This window comes from Malaya genurostris, chromosome 3 (assembly GCF_030247185.1).
Source record: "Malaya genurostris strain Urasoe2022 chromosome 3, Malgen_1.1, whole genome shotgun sequence".
In the NCBI taxonomy this organism is placed as follows: Eukaryota; Metazoa; Arthropoda; class Insecta; order Diptera; family Culicidae; genus Malaya; species Malaya genurostris.
Window position 1 is genome coordinate 244,857,408 of NC_080572.1, and position 25,389 is coordinate 244,882,796.

A 25,389-nucleotide genomic window follows, 5' to 3' on the forward strand; every position below is an offset into this window, starting at 1 on the left:
GTGTTGAATTTTTTCAAATTAGTCGATTAGTTCAATAATCGAATATTAGTTCCAAACTATTCGAATAAATTTCAGGCTGGGTTATCCATCGGTTACTTGATGAATCGATTGACATTTTGACACCTCTATCTACGAGAATTGATAAAAAAGCCAGTCAACTTATTTGGAATTTGATTCGGAATCCGGAAATTCGAGGGCTTTGAATTGTTTTATATATCTTCATGTTTTGCCTTTGGCTAAACAGTTGTTAGAGCAGATGAAATGGAACTGCTGTCTCCACCTTATATTATTATTATTATTCACGATAGAATTATATTAAAATCATTTTAGAAATCAAACACATTCGGCATTAGAATTATTTTGTTAACTTATTGTATTTAAAAATCTCTAAATTCGATGATATTCGCATGCCCAAACATTTTTAATAAACATATTGCAGTCCTATCGGGCCGAATTTTTATCTTTGCAGATAAACTCTTAGCGAATATAACAAAATTTACGGTTATTTCTGAGATCTTACTGAGACTAAAAATCCTTAAAGTTAGGTGCATGAACATGTGATAAAATGGTCTTTCAAATTTTGTTCCGTGTGCGCTGAACCATTATCTGTGGCAAGATACGTGTCTTGTGCGAAAAAAGTTCTTAAATTTTTCATTCAAGGCACCCGATAAGGGCTATATAAAGTTTATTCACTGTTATATACACTCTAAACAAATTTTAATTGTGCAGGTGACCTAATTTCTAATAAGATGCAATTCATAAAGAACCAATTTGTCAAATTTCGGAAAATTTCGTTTATAATGTCAGATGAGATTGAAATTTACTGTAATTTTCATCCTGCTAGCAAGGGCAACTGCATGAATTTATATGCCCCATTAACCAGCCAAGCAGATGTGTGCTTCTGTGGCTCAGTCGATTAACGGACAGCCTTTGTAATTCAATGACCCTCGGTTCAAGTCTCGGCGGTCTCTATTAGTATTGTTTTTTTTCAATGAATAACATGTCATGAAATTTTTAAATAAAAAAAATATTACATGTTCTTGCACGTTAATTTGCGTGAACAGTGACGCTACATTTATGTCCATCTTATAGGATTTAAAATCACAGGGTTTTTTCGAAGTGTGTAACATTGTACATTTTTGTCCGGGTTGGCGGTTCATGCATAGGGCGCTGGTCTTACAAGTCAGTTGCCGTATGCTCGAGCCCATTGATCCTGGAAAGATTCCAGTGTCAGTTGGATCGTAGTACCAGTCATGATAGTGGATCTATTCGTTAAGAATTGGCTGCGAAGTTTGTTTAAACAGAAGAATCAAGTTTCACAAAAGGAATGTATTACCAAAATTTTGCTTCTCAAAATTACATAATCTTTTGTATAATTGATACGAATCCGTATAAAAGTTAACTGTTGAATTTTCAGTGGAAATAATTGATTCGCAGTCAGTTATATGGTTAGTTAGTTCATTGTATTTTGATTATTTCAAAGAATATAATTTATTTTTAAGTTGTGATACTCATAACTCTTTGCAAACGGTACACTTTATTGTTTCCCGAATAAAATTGTATGGTAAAATTCAAGACACTTGGTTGTTCGCTAGTAAAATTTTGATGAGCTGTCAAATCGATACCTTTCACGCAGCTCACCGGAGTTCGATCTCCAACCCCGCACATAGGGTCAGAAAGCTTTTCTGGCGCGAAGAAGTGAATGACCTTAAGGTTAAAACCTCTATTTAAAAAAAACAGAAAGAAAAGATATAATTATTGACAATGGTTAACTCTTTTTAATAATTACTTTGTTGGAAATAATTGCTGTGCTGTCCTAACAGGAGCTTCGAACATGATAGTTTATGATAAGCTTGAAATGCGAATAGCAGATGTGTTGTAAATCCTGTCCTATAATGTTTTGAGGGTGTTGGCAGTAAATGAATATTCTTTTAATTATCAGTTCTTCACAAAGTGCTTATAAAAAAACTATGCACAGCTTTGTCAATTGATGTAGAAAAATTGTATCAGTATCACTCATCACATGACACAAAACTGTTTTCTCGCCGTTATTGCATGTATAAAGTTCTTCGTTAACGAGCACACAGCATCCGAGCGGCATCATTCACGAGTCATCAGATGCAATAAACTAAACCCGTTTCGCGTATCGACGCCCCATACTATCAGCGGGTTACGCTCTTGAAAATCTGTTTCAAACATGAAAACACATAACAATATCCGTAAACAAACAGCAAGGATGGACGATAAGAGCACGACATAATGATGAAAAATGCAAACCCCACACTCGAAACCTGTCACCCGCTGCGATGTGAAACCTTAATTATCAGTATATTAAAATCCCCTTTCGCGAAGTACTGTGCGGAATTTTTTTTCCCGGCACCGTAAGCAAACAAGCTAGCAAACGAAAAAAGAAAAAAAAATCACAGAAATCGATAAAATTCGACGGGTGCTAAGAGTTTCAATCGGGCAGGATGACGCAGCAACCGATCCGTCACGTTTCGAAACAATTGGAAAGTGGAAAATCAAACAAAATAACACATCAATGAGTTCTGCGAAAAGCTGCCAACTTCGATTGCCGCGTGCGTCAAACTTAATTATTTTAACAACTTATTTTTCCCATCTTGTTGAATGTCAAATTGTTAAATTGACTCTTTCAGTGATAATTGAGGCCAATCGGGGAAATGTCAAGCGGTATCAATTTGTTTACTGCAGTACTTTTTTATCGCTATGACAAAAAGCAATAAAATTCAATATTCGAGTATAGGAAAAAAAAAACATGCGACATTCCCGGTGAGATCAAAGAATGTGCGAAACCGCACATTGTGCCTATCCACAACTGGTTCCATTCACGGTCAAATTGGTAGCCAATTATTTGGAATATTTCCATTCGTGTAAGAAATTTTCGCGAGATCGTCAATAATACCGTGACATATCGGAAAATAATTGGTAGGATCAGTTGGCCATGGTGACACATAAAAAATGAACCTTCACCACCGAAATTTTTAGGGTGCCATTCAGTAGATTCCAATGGCGCGACAATACCACAATCCTAATTAATCCTTTCCCGAGCACAGTTAACAGAACAGAATGGGATACCTGCCTGCGGTAGTAACTTGTTGAAGGCGGGTACAGGTGAGAAAAAGGACTGCTTATGAACAGGTACTTTACCGCTTGATCGTTAAAAGGGATGCTCCTCCAGGCAGACCGGATTGAGAGGTTCGCAATGGTGGCTTAGAAAATCTTCCGTACTCAGAGCTAGCCATAATGGTCAGTCTTTCACAGTCAAGATTATGGCAAATTACGAGCAGATTTTCTGGTGATCAGACTGATAATCGGTAACTGTCTGTCAAAGGATGTCTTCATCTAGATTTTGGGTAGCTCGTCTTCAGCGTGAATGGCTCGGTTCAATTATGAATTATGTTGTTTAACGAAACAGGAAAAATAGATATTTTTTCTATATTTTATGTTCATTAGAAGAACGGTGAAATTCTCAAGTTAAGTTAGACTTAAATGTAATCAAACTAAATCTCAATAATAAACTTTTTTTAAACCATGCAATTAGTAGAATTGTGGAGAATATATGAAACATTTTCAATAAATATTCATGACTCTTTTACTCAAATAAAATTCTTTGCTTATTATAGTAAAAAAACTCGACGAGTGTCATCTAATTTCATCTGTCGAATTTGCAAAGCACCACGTCGTCATTTTTCATAAAGCTGGAAAATATATGAATTGGATGGGAAAAATCTATTTCGATAATTCGTGAAAAGACGAAAAGAAACGGATAAAAACATTTGTCTCGGAAGAACCGATTACTTTTTGTCCGGGTTTTGTATTAAAATTTTTTATACGGATTAGCAAAAAAATGATTTTTTTTCAAGCAATTTTTGTATTGCAAAGTACGTGTCCGGCTTTTGAACTGAATGTTTTCAGCCGGTTTTTTATTCCAAACACTTAAACGGTTTTTTTTAAATTAATCACTTATCCAATTTTTGCAGACTTTTTCGGTCGTTCAATTGATGGAACTGAACATTAAAATTTCGCAGTCAACTTTGTTTGGTGATTCTTGCTGCACACTTTTGACGAGTTTAGAGCAGCTGGCACATTTAAATTTGCATTTTTCAGAAGAAAAATCTGTAAATCCATTTCTCCATGGAGCTCCATTTCCAAAACTTTTCTTGCTCTGAATTCTATGTTGTAATTGGAAAAACGCTGCAAGTTATTTTTGTGTTTGAGCCTCTCGAAATGATGTTTTGATGAAAAATTTTAAAATCCAATCTGAGAGTGAGAACTTTCGTTTAATAGGTATAATGCAATTGGTACTCTTTCTTTTTTACTACCTTGCGTTATGACCGAGGCCATCATCTTTCCATCTTATCAGAAGCAATTTTTGAAAGCATAAGGAATTAAGTTATACTAGTTGCACGAAAATGTGATTAACACAAAATTAGGATAAGGTTTTACTTCGAGGCAAACCATTATTTCATATATTTTAACTCGATCATTATGCAATTTTTAATCCACGGTATCAAAAATCTGTAAAAATCTGTTTTTCTTTCCATAAATCTATAATCTGTAAATATAGAATCTTGGTCATACATTTATCTGAAAAATCTGTAAAATACAGATTAACCTGTATATGTGGCAACCTTGGGTACAATAGCCCTATGATATTTTGTTACTGCGATAGCTTCCGCTCCTGCTGTCAACAAATGTTTCTTTTAGTTGATTTATTGAATAATCCCTAAACGTGATCATCACGAGGTGGCGTGATGGTGATTTTTGCGACATATCCCATGTATTAGGAAAATTTTTGGATGATTTTTTCAATTTACTTGAGTTTGAACGAATGTAGATGGCAAAAGCTTACAAATATGAAATTCACAAATGTTTTTTCACGTGTTGGCATTGAATGTATGATTGAAACATGTCGTACATATCTGAAAATTTTGAATGAAATTTGAAATTATCAGTTTACATACAGATTTGATTTCGATGATAAAACAAGAGCAAATAGACAAATTAAATAGGTTTTGATAATAATTTATCAATAAATTTCTAAATCCAACCATGAATACTAAGAATTTCCATGATATTTTTTAAAGCACAAAATCTCACTTCTTCGAATTTGATGTTTCATCATATGATTTCTCCATAAACATCAATCAAAAATAGCATGGAGGGGTACTGATTCATTATTGATCGATCCTTTTTACCAAAGTTTTAAATGTTTTTGTTTGTTTGTATTCTGTTCGTAAAAAAAAGAAAAACAAGCATTTTCTTTAAATCTTCAAGCAAAATCTGGAAAATTAAACCATTGCTTAGTTCAAAGTAATGATTTAATTTATCAGATTTTCCATAAAATTCAATGGATTTTTCAATTGAACTGTTTTTCAAAGTCGTGAAATTTACACGACATGTAAATAAATGATACTATGAGAAAACATCAATTGAATGAAAAATTTGATTGAATACCACCATCGATGTAAAATTAAATTGGAATGCCTTAATTTTTCAATTATTATCATAGCATATTACAATTTACGCTTGTTTTTTTTTACTTATTAAGTGTATTTAAAAATAAAGCCCTGAGAAGTAACTTTATACTCAATTCCCTGCTCCTAATTTGTGTAAATATTTTTTATCTGTGTAGGGAGAAACTAACATTGACAGCAAATGGAGAAAAACATCGGTGAATGTTTCGTCTTTGGTTTCAATTCGTAATTAGGAATTATCATATATTCACAGATCAATTTTTGATAAGTCGATGAACTGTTGGTTATATATCTACTGAATATATCAACATAAAAAGAGTTTCGCCTTTTCTAGATTTGTTTACTTCTATGCTCCCTGTGTGAATAATGAAGTAACACTGTCGCGCATTTTTCGTGTCATGAAATTGGCTGGTTTCCGCGACTAAGGTTAATCTACACGGAAAATAGAAATTACCTATTATTTGACTTCTTTTTATTAATTTCAAGTTTTTTGAATCCTTTCTTTCATTCGCTCCTTTCATTGTTGTAAACATACAAAGAGCAAAACCACCCAACAGCGAGAGTTTCGTTCAATAAGCTAAAATTAAGTAAACTGTATCAACCTAAAATTGAGTCAATACGACTCAAATGTAGAATAAATATAACCATTGCGTAGATATAACTTTTTTTGTACATGCTTTACGGAAACTACCTAAAGCCACTTTACTTAAAATTAGGTTATTGAACGAAACCCCAATCATAAAAAATAACGGTAATAAATAGTTTTGCCCTTCATTTCTTGAAATTGAAGTATCGTTCTGTTTGTTGACATGAAACACGAAGGGCGAAACTTAGGTAAACAAATGGAATGACCAGTTCGGGTTTACATCTCATCCAAGTCAGTCGATAAAACAAAATCGCTCACGTTGGGGACAGAAGAAACCAAGTACAGTATTGTGTAGTGAACAATAGACCTCGAAAATGAGTGAACCAAACGAACAAAAGCTACCGCCGGTACGAAAGAATACAATTATTGTTGACTTCAGGCAGTGCAAAATTCGACCTTCGATACGAGAACTTGAAGGTTTGCTTAAGGAGCAAATGCATCTTGACATTAAACGTGTGCATTTGCTTCAATGCAATAAGACCAATAATGTTGTTTATATCCAGTTCTATAAAGAGTTGGATGCAATTCAATTCGCTAAAGACAATAATAATGTGCACTATGTGGAGCATGAAAATATCAAGTACAATATTCCAGTATATATGGAAGATAGTGCTATAGAAGTGCGTGTGCATGATCTTCCCTCAAGCGTCATCGATCCTTATATTCGCCATACCATGTCCCAATACGGAGAGATTCTCTATACCTTCTTATGTGACATTCGGTCAGGATACAAGAATACCGTGCAAATCACTTGTTACCTATGGCAATCAGATAGCCACATGTCAATATTGCCAAAAAGCTGTTCACTACGGTAAGCCATGTGCTAAACCGGACAAGGAGACAACTATTCCAAAGGACAACGGTGCTTCCTTCACATCAACCCCAAGCAACTCCAGTACACCTGTGACAGCCACCAACAACAGGGAAGTATCCCCTTCAACGAAACCATCCAACGTAACCCCTATAGAACAAAGTACACCAGCTGCAGTTAACAGCTTACCATCCAACCAACCAGCAACTGCAAACAAAGTACAACATCTATAGCAACTAGCAACGAAATCAACAACAATACCACGGAAATGGATGACGAGACGAACCACGAACAAACTGCCCCTCAATCCTCGCAGGAGGAAAATGGAAGCTCCTCTCCCCCTAGAAAAAGGGTGACAACGAGATCCAATACAAAAAAAAATTATCTAAAAACTCAGCTAAATCGGCCACGTAAAGCTTGTACGCAAATAGTCCTGAATAAAATATTAAAAAAATGGAATGACAGTTTCGCCCTCTGTGGTTATCGTATTACTAAGATTGAGTTTTATTAGAATGCGAATTTCTGGGCAAAACTCTAGGATTTATTCGTTGGATGTCGATTTGTTTACTTTTGTAAAATTCGACCTTCATTGAAAAACAGCTGAATTGACGAATTCAGTCAATTCTTCCGCGATTGCTGCGCTGCCCAAGTGGTGACCTAAGAACTAGGCTTTGGTGATAATTTTTTTCAGATTTTACTTGAAGATTTGAATAATTTTCTACTTCAAGTTTTTTTCATTAATCAATGTTACAAACTTTCTGCGGGTTGCTTATAACATTTATGGATAAACCTAGAATTAAATATCATATTCGAAGAAGTCAGGTTGGGTATATTTTTACAAATCGGGAAATTTCTTAACTTTCATTGTTGAATTTTGAGACTAATCTTCTAACTCGACAGTCAGTCAGCCAAAGTTTCTCACACAATTGTTGCTAGTATTGAGCTTTCCGATGACATGCAAATGATTTGAGATAGTTAGAGTGTTTCTGTTTATGTTGAAAATAATTTCTACAAAAAGCGGATCTGCGGCATTATTGCGAGCTAGAGGGTTGATTGATAAATCACAATTGAAATAGAATTTATCCGTCTGATTGAGCATGTTTGATCATTCAAATCAAATTTGTATGTGTACAAACGAACGAACGAAATTTCAAATGCACAAGTAATTTGAAATTTCATTTCATAAGTATGATGACAATACGTGAAAGATATTTTTTTAAACAATCGTTTAAACTTGAGTAAATTGGAAAATTTGTTTAAAAATATCAGAAAGGTATGATATATCAAAATCATCAATCGGTGGAATTGATGTTTTTTGACAGTTCGACTGTACCTAAGACACCACATTAACAAGATATCCAGCTCTCACATTTTCCGAACAAACGATTGGCAGCATCCTTTTTTGCGAGTATGGCGCCCTCAGGCGTGCTCGCATCGAATCTCGTACATAGAAGTAGGGGAGAGAAATGTCAAACACGTGCGCGCCAAAATAGCAGCACTGCGCATCCATACAATTGACATGACATGTTGATGCCGTGCGATGGCGTTGCTGAACTGAAGATTGATTTCGCTCCAAGCTGACAAGGTTCCTATTCATACAACTTTTGAAATTTTCAACAAACTATGGTTACGGGTTTATTTTTCTGGAATTTTCTATTCTGTTCAAGGAATTATTAAATAACTGATTTTTGAATGACTAATCGAATTGTATAGGAAACTACAATAATTTTAATTTTTTTGAACTCAAATAGTTTGGAATCTCGAGAATAGATTTTTGTTTAAATTTTCAAAGCTGATTGTGATACTAAACAGATATTTGTTTTCGAATCATTTCAAACTTCTAGAATCATATTCATAAGTAAAGCTTGTCGAAACTCTTTGAACTTCAAGCGTGGCATTGAAAAACACTGTCATTTGAGCATTTTTAAATCAATAGCGAATAACGAATTCGAATTCAAAAACGCGGTAGTACGATCAATCGGACGATACATAGAATCGAAATCCTCTTACGTGCGAACCAGAGCGAAAAGGTTAAGCCTTTCACATCGATGCGTCCGCCCGTCATTCGTGCGTTTCGGAGGAAACGGGAAAATCACTTCCCCTTCGAAGGTGGTTTTTACCCTTGCTGTGGGGTAGATTGCGCGAAAAGTGCACAGTTTTTTTGTTCGTGGTTCCCTCACACTTCTTGGTTACGGGACACATTTTTCATTCCGTGCATCTCTGAACGGCTCCGTTGGTTGATCCGTTCCGTTCCGTTCGCATCGGCCGGCTAGCATAGCAAGAATGATGATTACTTAATTGACGTATTGAAAGGACGAATGCTTGCCAGTCCAATGGTAGACGGGATCAGACCGGTGTTTCCATTTCGCTGAAAAGAGGATAACGATGGAATTTATATAGGTTTTGGAATTATTTTTGATACGGCTCTTTTTATTTCGAGTATGTGATTCTGGAATAACCAGGAAAGCTTACACGTTGTACGTGCGGAGAGAGAAAAAAAAAATGCGTATGAAAATATGGTTCTGCAATGGAAATGAACGTGAACGGATTTTCCACCACTTCAATTTGGCAAAACTTTTCCGAATCCATCGCGTTGGAAATTGACAGGAAACGGCGAATCTTCTCTTTTCCATCGTTTAACAATGGCAATTTTATTTTAGTTTTTTATTTTTTATTCACAGATCACGACAATTCCCTGAAGCGCGAGAACTCACCGGTGGAATCGCATGAAAATGGCGTCGATGTGGACAACGATGACGAGCTGCCCATCATGGGTGAACTGGACGGGATGGACGGGGACCCGAATGATATGGGTCGGCCGAGAAAGATTCGACGGTTAGTTTTGTGTGCTGCGAGAAGATTTTCGCCGAATTTTAATTCTATTCCTATTCTATGCGTATTTTTATTTCGAACAGATCTCGTACCACGTTTACTACCTTCCAACTGCATCAGCTGGAGCGAGCCTTCGAGAAGACACAATATCCGGATGTGTTTACCCGGGAGGAACTGGCCATGCGGCTGGATCTGAGTGAAGCGAGAGTTCAGGTGGGTGTTTCTCTATTATCAAAACGTCAAACATTTTCGATTATCGTCGTTGGGGGATACATTTCAACCGGTATCAACATGCAAATGCTGCTTGTCGATGGGTCGGATTTCATTTTGCGATTGTTATCGGTGACAGTCAAGTGACTAACAAGGCGATTCTAATGCGATTAAGTCTGTTAGGTAGCAGTTTGTTGGCGCCAAACTACCAGAATAACTACTATTCCCCGTATCCCATGAGTGCCGGCGGCAAAATATCCACTTTACAAACGCAAACCATAGTCGATGAAAAATTATTAAAATGAGCTTACCAAAATACCGAATGTACGGCATTACTGTCTGACATAATTATCCACTTTTGCTCGTGTTGTTGGCATGTCACACCCATCCATCCACCCAGCCGTACCTTTTCGGGTGAGTTAAACGTGACAACAACAGAGAAGCCTGTTTTTGCCCACACGGTTCCAGTCACCGAGAACCGAGCGGTACCTGCCTGTTTGTAATTCTACCAACGAACACTAGCCAAACTTTCCCGTAAGAAGCCAAAAGGCCGGAACCGAATTGCTTCCACCATTGCCCCTTTTAGCGCTCCTCGGACAAACAATCTCGCTCGCAGTTAATCGTTGCGTAATTGTGCCGCCTTCGACTGCCTGAACACTTGATAGGATATCGATTAGGAGTGTTTACTTAGGATGATGGGGAATCAAACAGAGAGCAGGAGCACAGGAGCAGTACGGACCAGGACCAGTGAACGAACGGTCACAGGCACACGCGCTAGACATCCGTGATGTGTGTGCTAAAACGATATTATTATATTAAAAACAGATTACGTCCGGCTTTGTTTGCGAATCCTTTTTTGCGCTCGGGAACTCCAGGGATACGCCTAGCTCAGTTACTGCCTTTCATCATTCGCAATGGAGACAGCGGGAGGAGGGGGGAGATGAACTTTGATGGATATTGTTTCCAGTCGATTGAGTTTTATCTTGTGAAGATGATGATGATGATGATGTTGATGCTGCTGCTGAAGGGTGGATGGGATTTCCGTTGCAGGACATGTAAGATGTTTCTTTGTTCGACGGGATTGATGGAACAGTGAAATGCCACAGCAATTAGATGCAATGTTGGTTGGGTTATGTTTAATACAGTTTGTAATTTAAATTGACTAACAAAAGTAATCTAACACGTGGAAATAATCCGGAGTAAGTAAGTTTTCTAGGTAACAGTGGAAAAGACCACAATACAGTGTTATTTAAAACAATACTTGCTTCAAACTTGCATATCGCAGGAACAAACAACATTTCGATAGTCCCACGACAAAAGGGCCTATTCTCTAAAGTTTCCAATATAAATCGAAAGATTGTAGTTTTACCTTGAAAATTTTGCGAAGAGTAAAGCGTCAAATATAAAATCAGTTCGGTAAATCGTGAAAGGAAAAGTAAACAAACAGAAACTGTCAGTTGTAGTTAGGCCCTTTTGTTGTGGGACGGTCGATTTGTCGATGCACGGTTTAGACAACACTCCCTGCTTGATTTCTACATCTTGGACGAGTATGTTGGGGTTTCAGTTGAAACTGCTGGTCACTTTTTTCGATATTTTTGGTGACCTCCGGTTTTTGATTTACCTCCAATCCAGTCTTGATGTCGGTCGACAAACACTTTTATTACATTGATTACAGTTGATTTAGCCCATTCCACAATTTTGCCAGCTTGATGTGCGAGAAGCTTGAATTTTCGTGATGCGCGAGAAAATTTTTGACGCGTTTCTCTTCTTGCATCAATGCCGTTTTCACAACTGAAGAGTAAGTGTCAAAATCAAACGGTCGGTATGGTGTTACAAAATTATCTTTAAATTGCAGAATGCTCACGATCAAAGCAAATGAGTCAAGTTGATATTTTGTTCGCAACACCCTTCAATCCTCTGTTGCGAGATCAGGTGTATTGTCGAACTGAAATTGGATTGGAAGGGATGATATTTGAAATGGCTGGATTTGTAAAATTGTAGTTTTCAGTGGGGCAAAGAATGCGACGGAATTGCCGCAGAACAGGGATGCCAGGTCATTATTCAAAAATCTGTGAACAAGCCAAAAACCTGTGTGTGCAAAATTTGTGGTCGTTTTCCTAATAGTTTCCATAATGGCTGATTCGGAATCATTTTGGTGAGCAAAAAAAAAGGTCTCACTATTTTTAACCGTTCTGTACTTTTTGGTGCTAAAATTTGATCGATTTCAAAAATCTGTTATCATTTTCAAAATCTGTTAACCTGGTATCCCTGCCGTAGAATAGCGAGATAGTGAGCGACAGAATCATAGGTGCCAGATTGCAGATTTGCATGGATATTTGCGATTTCTTTTGTAAGCAGACTCTTCAATTTCGCAGGCTTTTTACTGGGTTTTGAAACTTTTACATACAATCGTTTAATTATCAGACCTTTAAATTGCGTTGGACTTCTTGTTTGTTTATTCTCGTCATACTTATGAAATTTAACACAGGATTTCTTGTATGCAGACGTAAAAAAATTAACTGGCATCTCTGCTAGGAGTTGTTTTCAGAGCTTAAAATTGTCACGCATTCTCAATGAATGAAACCATTCCAACCAGTCACGTACCCAGACGGGGGACCCGAGAGGCCCTGGCCTCTCCCGAAATCAAAAACAGATATATAATTATTTAGAAGGTCTCAGACATGTGTTACAAAAATAATAAGACAGTGAACCTAAAGAAATGTAATACAATAACAGTTCCAGTGGAAAAGTTTAAGTTTGTCACTCTTAAAAGGCACACCGAGAACTAGGTACATCAGCAATCTTCAGTAACATTTTTTTTTTATCTTTGGGCCCCTCCCGAAACGAAATCCTGGGTACGGGCCTGATTCCAACAGCCTCATTTTCGATATTTTACTGTCTCATTCGTAAATGACTGACACCAGAACAAACGAAGAGAAACGAAGCATTTTCTTTTGTCATCGAAAAAATGAGAGAGTATAATTGAAAACGTCACTCTTTTTTCTCTATGACAAGACGAAACTAAACTAACGCTTGTAGGGAGCATCAACAGAATTTCAATTCTTATTCTTTCATCTATGTATTGAAAATCTGTGACGCTTGGCTATAAAGAGTGACTAAAATATGAAAAAACGAAGTAATTACATCCCAGAACCTCTTTGGAAACCAAAACTACTACAAATTCGAGCACCAACAGGTAAAAGTCATTGTGAAACCTTTTTCTGTCATTTTCGATTCACAAAGCTTCGGTTGAATACCAACAGATTTTCACTGAGAACCGCAAAGGACTGACAGAAAGAACACAATTTTGAAGCTACTGTTCCGCTTATGTCATTGACTGGACACGGACTTTGTCCTCATAGTTTGCAAGCGAAGCTGAGCGTGACTTTAATTTCTCGTCATTTTTGTCTGTTTTGAGTCAATGAAAAATTTTATTAGCTCTGGTTGTTTTAACCCTTTCGCTGTCTTTTGTACTGGAATTTACAGTATTTTAATATCAAGCATTAGAGTGAATAGAGAAATAAATCGTCTGGTGAAGTAAAGGCAATTATAGAATTAAAAGGTAATATCTTCTTTTTGTTTGTTCACTAAAAGCATCAACAAGTATGTATCTGTCAAAGACGACTGAATTTTCAGTGTAGACGATTTACATTTTTTAAAATAGTTTATTTATATAGATAATATTGATAATGTTTCGAGTGAAGCACGAGTTTTTGAAAACAAAATCGTCAATTAATCAATAAACGACATAAGAATTAATAAAAATCCAAATAATTAGATCGCATCAGTGTCAATTTTCGTTAATCTAAAAACACAGTAGGAAGCTTTTATCTCGAGTTTTTAGATTGCTATTTTCAGTGTTGGGAAGATCATGATCAGAAAAAGTTCATTTCAGTATCACTCTGTTATTTCAAGAGATTTTCTAAAGAAACTCAGTGACTGAAAAAATCACTTCCGAGATTCTCATTTATGAAATAAGTATCCACAAAACTCAGAACCTCGAAAGAGAGTAAAGTCTCCGATGATATTTCGATGCTGAATTTCATTCACCTTTAAGTTCGACACCGAAGGGATTCGTTCAAGTGGAGTGGTCAATAGGAACCACAATATTTTTTTCCACATTTCAAATAGGTGTTTCTTGCGGCGGAAGGCTGTTTTAATTCCAGCTGACTGATTGTACTGCACTATTTAGATTAAACCCAATAAAACGCTATTTAGCATGAATTTGATTCATAGAAGTAACAGGAGCGCAGCATTGTCACCATGACTGAACCACTCAAACGCTGCGCCTTTTTAATCAGCAGCGTAACATGCTCTGTAATTGTTTTTACTATCTTTATAGCTATTATTAATTACAGCATTTGCTGCTTTTTTTTAACTTTTTTCTTAAACATCATCGAGCAGAATGTTCGCTAGTGAACTTTTCACAACTGTTGTTTTGCCATATAAGGAGTGTATCGAAAATAAGCTATGCACAAATTTTTCTTTCAAATTATGATTAAAAACGATATTTTATTCAAACTAAAAATTGATCCTTTGACGAGGTTAAACTTGAGCATAATGAAAACCGGATGAAATTTAAGTTATTCCTTCACGAATTTTCAAACTTTTGATCGAACGCTCTTCATCACGTTCCAGACAAGTGTTGCATCGTTTTTGGACGCTTGAGCCCAAATTTTTTTTGAACGCCTGCATGTTCCCAGCTGCCTTACCAGTCTTCTTGAAGACCCTCTTCACGATTGCCCAGTTACGTTCGATGGGTCGAAGCTAAGGGCAATTTGGTAGATTGATTTTCGAGATTTTCTGCTTCTTGTAGGTTCTCAGGTGATTTCACCTTTTGATACGCTGGATCGTTCCGACACTCGTTCCTGCTTTTTTGGCCAAACCACGTATTGGCATTGATTTGTTCTTCATGATTAGAGATACCACTTTCTGGTAGAGTTTCGAGTTGGAAGCACCGGGTTTTCTGTCTCTTCCTGGTAGCTCATTCAAAGACTAGTGTTCCCTAAACTTATTAATGATGGTTTCAACACTGGCATGATGAATTCCAAACCGCTTCGCTAATTTTCGCATAGTAATACAATTCTCACTTAGCCATGTGTCCAGAACCTTAATTTTCACTTCTTTTTCAATACGCGACATTTTGAAAATGCGCAATATCAACTGCACAAAGAAGTAAACAAATGAAAGCTGACAGCCAAACGCACAGCATGCTGTGATCTGAGCATAAAAGAAACATCACAAATACATGCGTACAACACAAATATATGTGGATAGCTTCTTTTCGATACACTCCTTAGAATCAGTTTTCAGTGAGAATCACGTTTGCAAAAAAAAAGTATTGAACTTTTCTGCAGTGAGTTTACTGATTGATGAATTTTTTTGTCCGAAAATCACTTCTGAAAAACTTCAGTCGCGATTTTCGAAATTTTGATTTTTTCCCAATACTGACTATTTTACTATTTTTTTATCTTTCATCATTACGAATCGAATCAATAAGGAAATTTACTAGAATAAGACTAATTTATTACAAAATGGTACAGGTTCGATTAAAGTATAATGAACCATAAAAACCTGTTTTAATCCACCTAGTGGTGTAATGATGCCTTTCTCATATCAATCAAAATATCATATATAATACTGTGGTATTCTTCAAAATTATTTTGCTTCGATTCTTAAAAGAATAATCGAAATAGATTTGTTTGACCGTCTACTGATAAAAACTATCAATTGGAAAAGATTTGAGGTCCATTTAGAAAACTTTTTACGGTTTTTCGCTCTTTTCAGTGATGGTATAAAATTTTTAACACACTTTACCCTATATTTCCGGATCCGGAAGTCGGATCCTGATGAAATTCAGGAATTACGCATGGGACCACAGGACCTTTCATTTAAATCTAAGTTTGTGAAAATCGGTCGCGCCATCTATGAGAAAAGTTTCATTTTCATTTTTTTGCACATTTTACCCCATAAAGTTAGGGCAAAAACGTTACATACACACATACGCACATACACATACACACAAACACACACACAGACATTTTGCGTACTCGACGAACTGAGTCGAATGGTATATGACACTCGGCCCTCCGGGCCTCGGTTCAAACGTCGGTTTTCACAGTGATTGCATAACCTTTCTATATGAGAAAGACAAAAAAAAATTTCTTCGATTCTTAAAAGAATAACCGAAATCGGTTTGTTTGACCGTCTACTGATAAAAACCATCAAATTGGAGAAGATTTGAGGTCGATTTAGAAAATTTTTTAAGGTTTTCAGTGATGATTAAGATTTTCAGTGATGGTGTACAATTTTTAACACACTTTACCCTATATTTCCGGATCCGGAAGTCGGATCCGCATGAAATTCAGGAATAACGCATGGGACCACAGGACCTTTCATTTGAACCTAAGTTTGTGAAAATCGGTCGCGCCATCTATGAGAAAAGTTAAAACACATATTTTCTTTTTTTTTGCACATTTTACCCCATAACTCTCGAACCGGAAGTCGGATCGAAATAATATTCAGGAATTTTGTATGGGACCTCAAGACCTTTCATTTGAATCTAGGTTTGTGAAAATCGGTTCAGCCATCTCTGAGAAAAGTTAGTGCACTTATTTTCACAATTTTTTGCACATTTTACCCCATAATTCCGGAACCGGAAGTCGGATCCAAATAATATTCAGGAATTTTGTATGGGACCACAAGACCTTTCATTTGAATCTAAGTTTGTGAAAATCGGTTCAGCCATCTCCGAGAAAAGTTAGTGCAAAAAAACGTTACATACACACATACGCACATACACACACACACACACACACATACACACACACATACACACACAGACATTTTGCGTACTCGACGAACTGAGTCGAATGGTATATGACACTCGGCCCTCCGGGCCTCGGTTCAAAAGTCGGTTTTCACAGTGATTGCATAACCTTTCTATATGAGAAAGGCAAAACTATTCATTGTCGTCCATTGAAAACATTTTGTGATTTAATAAAACGTAAGCTTCTCCGTTAAAATCAAACATGGCGAGAGCTTCTTACATATTTGAAAAAAAAATGCACGTTTCCGGTAACATCTACTTTGATACTATGACAACTACAAGTGCATTCAGCCTGATGAAAATCCTTCTCCAATTATATTAACACATCTTTCAAATAATCTACTTCGGTAATTGAATTGGAGTAATCTTCGTTATCGAAATCTGCATACCTCTTGCTCACCCCTTCGATCAAACCTCTCGACTTCTTCATCCTGCTTAGTTGAAATGAGTGCCAGCATCTGAACACCCGTAATCAGATCCTACGGGATGCGACATCGGAATACGTAGGTAACGCATCCATAGCATAGGGATTCACTATCTTTTCGCTCGAGCTTAACACGTTAGATACCTTCCTGTCGACAAAATGCAACGGTCAGGTCGCGTGTGGCCGTTCGCTTTCCACCGCACGGCTTGTGAAGAAGCGAAAGAAACATTTTAAGCTCATTAAATCCGATCTAATTGACATCGTTTGATTTTTGAATCGTTTCCCCGCGTCAATTTTTTTATTTTTTTTTGCCGCTCGTCGCCGCTGTTTGATACGCGCTACTACAAAAGCGATATTTTGTTACATTCAATTAAAGTGGAAAAAGGGGGTGAGGATTGCGTTCGCTTTTTACGAGCCTAACAAAAACAGGCGATTATCTATTGTTCGCGGCTGAAGAGGACTCTCCACTAACTGTCGGCCTGGGCCTGGCAGTTAGAGGGTAGAAATCAAAAACGCAGCTGACAGGATCGTCTAAAAAATGGTACACATGTCGTGATGTATCAATCTGAAAGCACACACACGCGTTCGTAATGCATTTGGAAATTTCCCTTACGAGAGAGTGAATGCAGGAAATCCGAAATGAGAAAATTAGCCAAGTAAATTTACGTCATTTTCCACCCCCGGGCCCCGGTTAGGACTCACAGCCAAGCACACTGATTGTATTGTCACTTCCCATCGTAGGGTTTTCACAAGGACGAGGACTACGACAATGATGATGATGACGACGACGACGACGATGCCTGGTAATGGGCCTGTTGGCTCCGAGCACGAATAGAAAATCTAACTTTAATTGCCCATAATTGCAATTAATACCACTGCTTTAGCTGATTCTGACGCTTCCCGGGTATTTTTTTTCTTCACTTCACTTGCGGTCGATGTATTGTAAGACTGTCCCGGCCAGGATCACTGTACGGACGCGCCTAAAAGCATGATTTAATTAGCACACTAATTGTCGCTCTCGGAAGCACTCCGCTCGCTGTGCGCAATGGCAAGGGCAATGGGTGTTGAATGGCGTAATTGAATGCAATTTTGTTCGACGACGATTACGAGGAGTTCTTCTTCCGGTTTCGCTCATTTTGAAGAGAACCGATCTGAAGGCGGTCGCGTCAGGCGAATGCTCAAGTCTTCAAGTTTCAATTTGGAAATAAGTTAAGAATTTTACAAATCTAAACCTTAACACAAGTCTGAAAAACGATACAGTTTGATTTAGTGGATTCGCTGGGTTTTTTTTTCAAGCATGAAGTTAAGATGCTGAATCTCAATCTGGATCCTGAAATTATTTTATATTGTATTTTTATTAACATTATACCGGAAAGCAAACATATCAAATATATCATCTGAATCCTTCCCTTTAATTATATTATTGTACTTCTGAACAGAAAACATTCTGATCCAGGCCCTGTAAAAGCCTATAAGTAGTAGACGAAATACGAATATGTCAAATAAATTGACAATCAATTAAATTAAACGGATATTTACTTTATAAAACATTATACTATGATACTCAACAAAAGAAACTATGAAATCTCAATTGTGCTAAATTTCCAAATCTGTGATCCTGAATTTGCCAATATCAGGCAAAATGGATCGTTGATGTTGGACTGAATTTTCAACACAGATTTAAAACTTCATCGCACTTACACACTTTAAAACCTTAGATTGAAGTATCAACATAATTCCAAAACTTTTATAATCATCTTTAAAGCTTTACTTTCCTTTCATTCAATATTGACTGAATGACAAGTGCAACAATCTGACTACAATGATGTCTTTTTATGTGGCTATTTATGCCGATTTCCGAAGCTAAGCGTTTTTTTTATGTGGACTCACGAAGTTATGCGGTTTCCGAAGTTCTTTTTTAAGCGGATTTCCAAAGTAATGAAATTTTGTGGGGATTTCCGAAGCTATGCGGTTTTTTCATGTGGTTTTCCGAAGTTTTGCTGATCTCCGAAGATATGCAGTTATATATGAAGATTTCAAAATTTATGCGGTTTTTTTATGCGGTACGTATTCTCCGCATAAAGAAAGACTTCAGTGTTAAACAATTTTGGAAATCTATGTTACTGAATTCACATCTATATTTGATTAAATAGATGTGGTGGAGTCATAATTGAATTCATTGAGAGTGGTGCTATTTTTTTTTAAATTGTAGCTGAATTTAACGGTTTAGTTGATAAGAAATTGTGTTATTATGGATGATTTCGTTTTCAAAAGTAACAGGTGTTTAAAAGAACTTTCATTGTCTTTAGTTATAGACGTATTTTTGACAGGTCGTTCGCCAGGCTTCACTGAGCATGTCGCTAGCAGTAATCACATGTGGCCTTTTGGTATTCGTAAATAACCAACATTTTGCTTGAACATGCATTCCTTTGACCGAAGACCACGCAAGAAGGAACACTTTTACTCTTATACCATTTTTTCTGAATTTGAATGGATTAGATTTGGTACCAATTTTATTTTCCAAATAACAGAATGGATGATCAAAATAACATTCTAGTTGAATTTTGTGTATTAGTAGCTTATCAATGGTAATGATAATGCATGAGTTGATTGTTTCAAGGGGCGATTCTCCTATAAACGTGGTTTTTCTTTTCTTCCTTTCGAACGTGGATTGAAAAAGAACTGCATTTTCTGATACACAATTTTTGTAATGTAGTTATTATTCTTCTTCTAGATACTGAAACAGTGTAAATTTTATGTAAAATTATCCAGTCGTTCCTGGTGGCTCGAAGTAGGACATGTTATTTTCGCATAGGAAAACGATGTGCATTGTAGAGCCTCAAGTGTTGATTCTGAAACAAACAATATTATATGTTATTGGTTTGTTCTTGAGTTTTCTGTAGAACACCGCTTTTGCTTTTTCTTAATGATTTTAACAAAAACTACAACAAAGTTTGCAAATTTTTTAATTGTTTTGGTCAAATTTATATAAAATAAGTGGAATAATCTTTCGGTTTAATAATTTTCTCAACGGCTATAGATTCAAAATTTAATACGCTTCAATCCAATAAAAATTTTGTTCTAAATCGACCAAGTTGGTTTTTAGATAACGTATAAATCAGTTTGTTTTTTTTTCAATTCCACACTTGAAGTAAAGGAACGAGAAACTCCGTTTAAAGGAGAAGCTCCCCTCAAGCGTTCAAGTTATTTCAAGCAATTATTCTACTGACATGGAACATATTTGGGTGGATCAAATAATCAACTTTTTCGATTTTCTTAAAAAACATTTTTTTTAATTATAACTTTTGAACCGCTTGACCGAATCTGGTAAGTAGTGGATGTTTTGTCAAGAAATGTTTGCAGTTTTTGGGAACAATATATGAATGTGACAAAGTTAGAGTCGAGCCGGACTTTTAGCAGACATTTCTTGGTAAAATATTCACAAATTAGCTGAATCGGTCCAATAGTTCAAAAGTTATAGATTTACCAAAAACTTCTTGAAATAACAAAAAAAAAAACACAAAAACTTCTAAACCTTGCAATTTAAAAAAAAATTTAACTAAAAAACAAAAAGACCTAACGCCAATTTTATGATATCAGTAAAAACAAATTCCGTAGCTAAGTGTATTCTAAGCTTGTGAAAGTTGCTGTAGAAAACACTTTTTTTTGTTAGAATAAATATCTATTGTTCAACTTGGTAAAAAAAATTCAAAAACAAAATTTTTAATGCAATAAAAATTTTGTTCTAAATCGACCAAGTTGGTTTTTAGATAACGCATACATCAGTTTGTTTTTTTTTCGATTTCATGCTTGAAACAAAGAACCGAAAAACTCCGTTTACTGGAGAAGCTTCCCTTGAGCGTACAAGTTATTTCAAGCAATTATTTTACTGTCATGGAACAATATGAGAAACTGATATAGGATCTCCCCGAGATTCGTAATATTTTAAAGAATCGTTCTCCATCTCCATATTAGATCCGTATTTTTTTTATTTTGTCACTATTTCCACGTTAAGGTGGATCAAAAAATCAATTTTTTGGATTTTCATCAAAAAAGACATTTATTAGAAATCATAATTTTTGAAACACTTGACCGATTTCACTAATTTGTAGATATTTTAACAATAAACGTCTGCAGTTTTTGAGAGAAACATGTGAATATGACATAGTTACAGTTAAGCCGACTCCTTTTCAGCAGACATATCTTGACAAAGGAGCGGAATCGGTCGAATGGTTCAAAAGTTATAAATTTACCAAATACGTTTTTTCAAATAAAATCGAAAAAACACGGAAATTACGAAAACCGGAAATCATAGCTCAAAAACAAATTAACTTAAATTGACCCTTTTTGGATAAGCTATGTAAAAATGTTTCAGTTTCCAGAAAAAAATATAAAATGACTTGGTCGCAAATCATAAAAAACCGTTAAAAAGTTATACAATTAACTTTTTCGAACATAAAACTTCAACTTTACAATATTCGCATATTTTCCCTGTAAACTATAGACATTTAATGACAACGTATCCAAAAATTAACGGTATCGGTCGAGTGGTTCAAAAGTTATGATTTGAAATAAATGTGTTTTTAAGAAAATCTAAAAAAAAACGATTTTTTGATCCACCCTAACGTGGAAATGGTCACCCTAATGATGAAATAAATATTTATCGCTGGAAAACGATTCTTCCAAATATCACGAAATTCTGAGAAATCGTATATCAGTTTCTTATGGAACTGCTGTTTTCTTAAATTTATCTCGCAGAAAAGTGCAATCTAACGCCAATTTTATAACATCAGTGAAAACAAATTCCATAGCTAAGCGTAATCTAAGCTTGTGAAAGTTGCTGTAGAGAGCAGGTTTGTTTGTAGGAATAAATACACAGAGAAAAAATATGAATTTTACAGGTGACATAATTTTACAAACGATTACAACTATTTAATATGTCAAATGACTCAATGTTTCACTCGTACATTTTAAAGGATCCGAGTGTAATTTGCATTAGGCTACGAATTGCTGCTGTATGGATTTATATGTATCAAGTATTCATCATGCAGATGTGTGCTTCTGTGGCACAGTAAATTAACTGACGTGCTCTGTGATCTAGTGTTTCTCGGTTCAAGTCGCGATGTTGCTAACGGTCTTTTGTTATTTATTTTTCTCGATTTCAAGCCGTGTAATTTTCAAATCACACAACTTCACATGTTCTTAAATATAAATTTGTGTGAGTATTCATTTTATTTTATTCCAATTAGTTTCATGTCATGGAATTTTCTACACAATATCAAATGTTCTTGCACGAAAAATTTGCGTGAACGGCGACGCTCCATTTATGTGCATCTAATTAGAATTTATTTATTTTCAAAATGCAAAATGTTATAATGGTGTATTAACTGCTTTATCAAACTGAATTGGAGTTGTAGCTTTATTATTCGCTCTTGCGGGAAATTATGGAAGATGAAACTATATTCATTATTATCGATATCTAATTTAATGTTCCTAATTAAATTGGGCTAATAATTAATAATATTGCTGATAAACCATATGTTAATACCAATAAAATAAATCGATTAATATTCACATCTACTGCTTTATATTCTGTTCTATAAAAAAATATTAAACAAGAAATACATTCTCCTGGAAGAATGAATGAACAACAGTTCTTTGTTGAAGAACGATAGTTGTTTAATCTTTTCGAAAGAAATGAAAAATAATAATTAAATTCTACAAAAAAAGTGTATAGAAAATTGTATATTATACATTAAATATGTGCGAAAAAATTTCTACATTTTCATTGAAAAGTTTATTGCCAACGAAATACAATTATTTGAATGATTAATTTGACCGTCTTGAACAACATGCACAAATGTGTCTCCCTCAAGTCAAGCAAAGTCTTGGCATTACATTCATTTTGTGAAACTTGGCCTGTTTCTCCCTCATATTAGCCAATTAAAAGAACTTCAACCCCTTACCCTTCTCCTCCCAACGCGCCTGGAATTATGACACTGAAAATATTCTTAATATTTCCTTGTGTCGGTTTTGCACGGTACGCTTTGTGCAATGATTCGTTCAATTCATGAGGTTGAAATTTTGCGTGCCTTATTTTGGCACTGAATTTCACCTTAATGCACGTTCATACAGAAAATTTTAAAAAATTTCAGTTTCCAGTTATTCAAATAACTTATATCATTCACGTGAAAATTTGTCATAAATTGCTCAACATATTGCCAATGGTAAGGAGATAAATTCATGTAGCTACGTTGAATACAACAAGAGATATTCACGATCAAATTCTACCCATTCTTGTACATAGTGAGTTATGAAAAGACACCCCATAGTAAAGTATGAAGTATTCACGTCAAAAATGATTTATGTTTTTGATTAATAAAAACAGCACTAAATAGGTCAATTTTTTATTTTGTTTGTGAAAACTCTTTTTTCGTACTATGTGGGAAATTTTTTATTCTTCGGCTCACTCCCTGAACGATTTTTCCAATCCATCGATTAATCTAAATATTATTTGTGAAACTTCCAAAATTGCGTGAACGAAGGATAATCACAATCCATACATAATTACTTCAAGATCGGTTTGTGGAAAAGGGGTCCTTTGAACAAAGCGCTGGGAGTAAGCTTGGATTATTCATTGCATTTCTTTTAATTTTCCAAATAGATTTGAAAAACAAAAATATGATCTATTAAAATACTGGTCATTTAGAGGTTAAAAAAAATCAACTAAAAGTTTCTGTTAGGAATCTATAAACTCTATGGCCAGTAAACTCAAACCAGAATATGTCAGATCAAACATTGCTCTTCAAGTATTTTGCAAATAGCATAGACTTTACATCCGTTTAGTAGTGCTAGTGCGGCTTAGAAATTCAACATAAACTTCTAATGCACTGATGAGTAGAAGACGAATCAAAATAATATGGCTCAAATTACTATACTACGATCTGATTTTTTTAAATTTTAATAATTACTTTCTGCTATAAATCTCTTGTTACTAGTTGATCGGGCAAACAATTCTACATGTGCTCATTTTGGTTTTGCTCCGTCGTAACGTTACCGAACCGTAAAATCCGACGTAAATCCGCAATACACCGCCGATCATACACCGACGAGCTTCCCCTAACGGCGGAATGATTGCGTCATTATTGTGCGGAACCGATGAGAACCGAAATCGGAGAGGTTTTACATGCAATAAACATCGGCTAATCTCTCTTCGAATGCTGCGCCGCGAACCAGAATACTTCGACGGACGAACGGACGGTGCCGGAGTCTGGTGCGGGAAAATTATAAAATTCGAAATTCAAATATTGTCAACCCCTCGCCGTTGAAAGCAAGGGCGTGCGCGTGTATGTTTGCGTGAGCCGGTCCCGAAAGGTCTGGCCAAGGATATTGAGTCAAGCTTGATGAAGTTGTACGAGAAATGACAGAACAGACATGCAACGAGGGGACTCTGGATGAAAGGGCGAAAGCGATAATGGGCAATGAACGCATGTACATTGTATTAATTTTAATTGTAATATGAAATTAATCGCTTCTAATATACTTATAATAAACATTTTTCACAATGTTGCTGTCTTTCTCACACTTACGTGAGCTTGTGTTGCTTCCGTTCCTTCGCTGACAGTTGTGTAATGTGAGAAACTGGATTCGTTACCGGGCAGCCTGGGGAGGGTTACCTGAATCCCATGTGCGCATACACACACGGTGGCTAGTAATTTGAATTACAATGGGACTATTTTTGTCGGTTACCGAGTTCATTTTGGTCTGACGGCGATTTACATAAATTTTTGTCGTTAATTAGCACACGGGTTAAGATTAATTGGATGCATTGCTTCGCCGTGTTGATAGCCGATTATGCACGCTTCCTGGCCGGGGAAAAAGAGGTTTCACACAAATTCAGAAGCTCCCCTAATCACGCGGTTAGAAAAGCACGTTCGGTTCAGGTTTCATACACAACCAGCTCGGTGGAGAACCTGGTCCTGAAAAAGTGCGAATTTCCCATCCAACCCACCAGAGGAATTTGATTCATTAGGCGTCAATTGTATAAGCTCCCCGCATCCAATTATGCAATTAAATTGCGATTATTTCGAGTAACACATCGGCCGTTCGGTGGGACTTTACAATCGATTCAAATCTCCC

At 35.9% G+C, this 25,389-nt stretch overlaps 1 protein-coding gene across 1 annotated transcript in view; it reads left to right on the forward strand.

Annotated features, from left to right (window-relative positions):
* The window catches only part of LOC131436765 (retinal homeobox protein Rax), a 43,376-nt gene that overhangs the window by 7,802 nt on the left and 10,185 nt on the right, over positions 1-25,389 (forward strand). The window contains exons 2-3 of the mRNA XM_058605669.1: positions 9,637-9,790; positions 9,871-10,000. Coding sequence (XP_058461652.1) covers positions 9,637-9,790; positions 9,871-10,000 — 284 coding nt within the window. The remainder of the gene's footprint in view (positions 1-9,636; positions 9,791-9,870; positions 10,001-25,389) is intronic.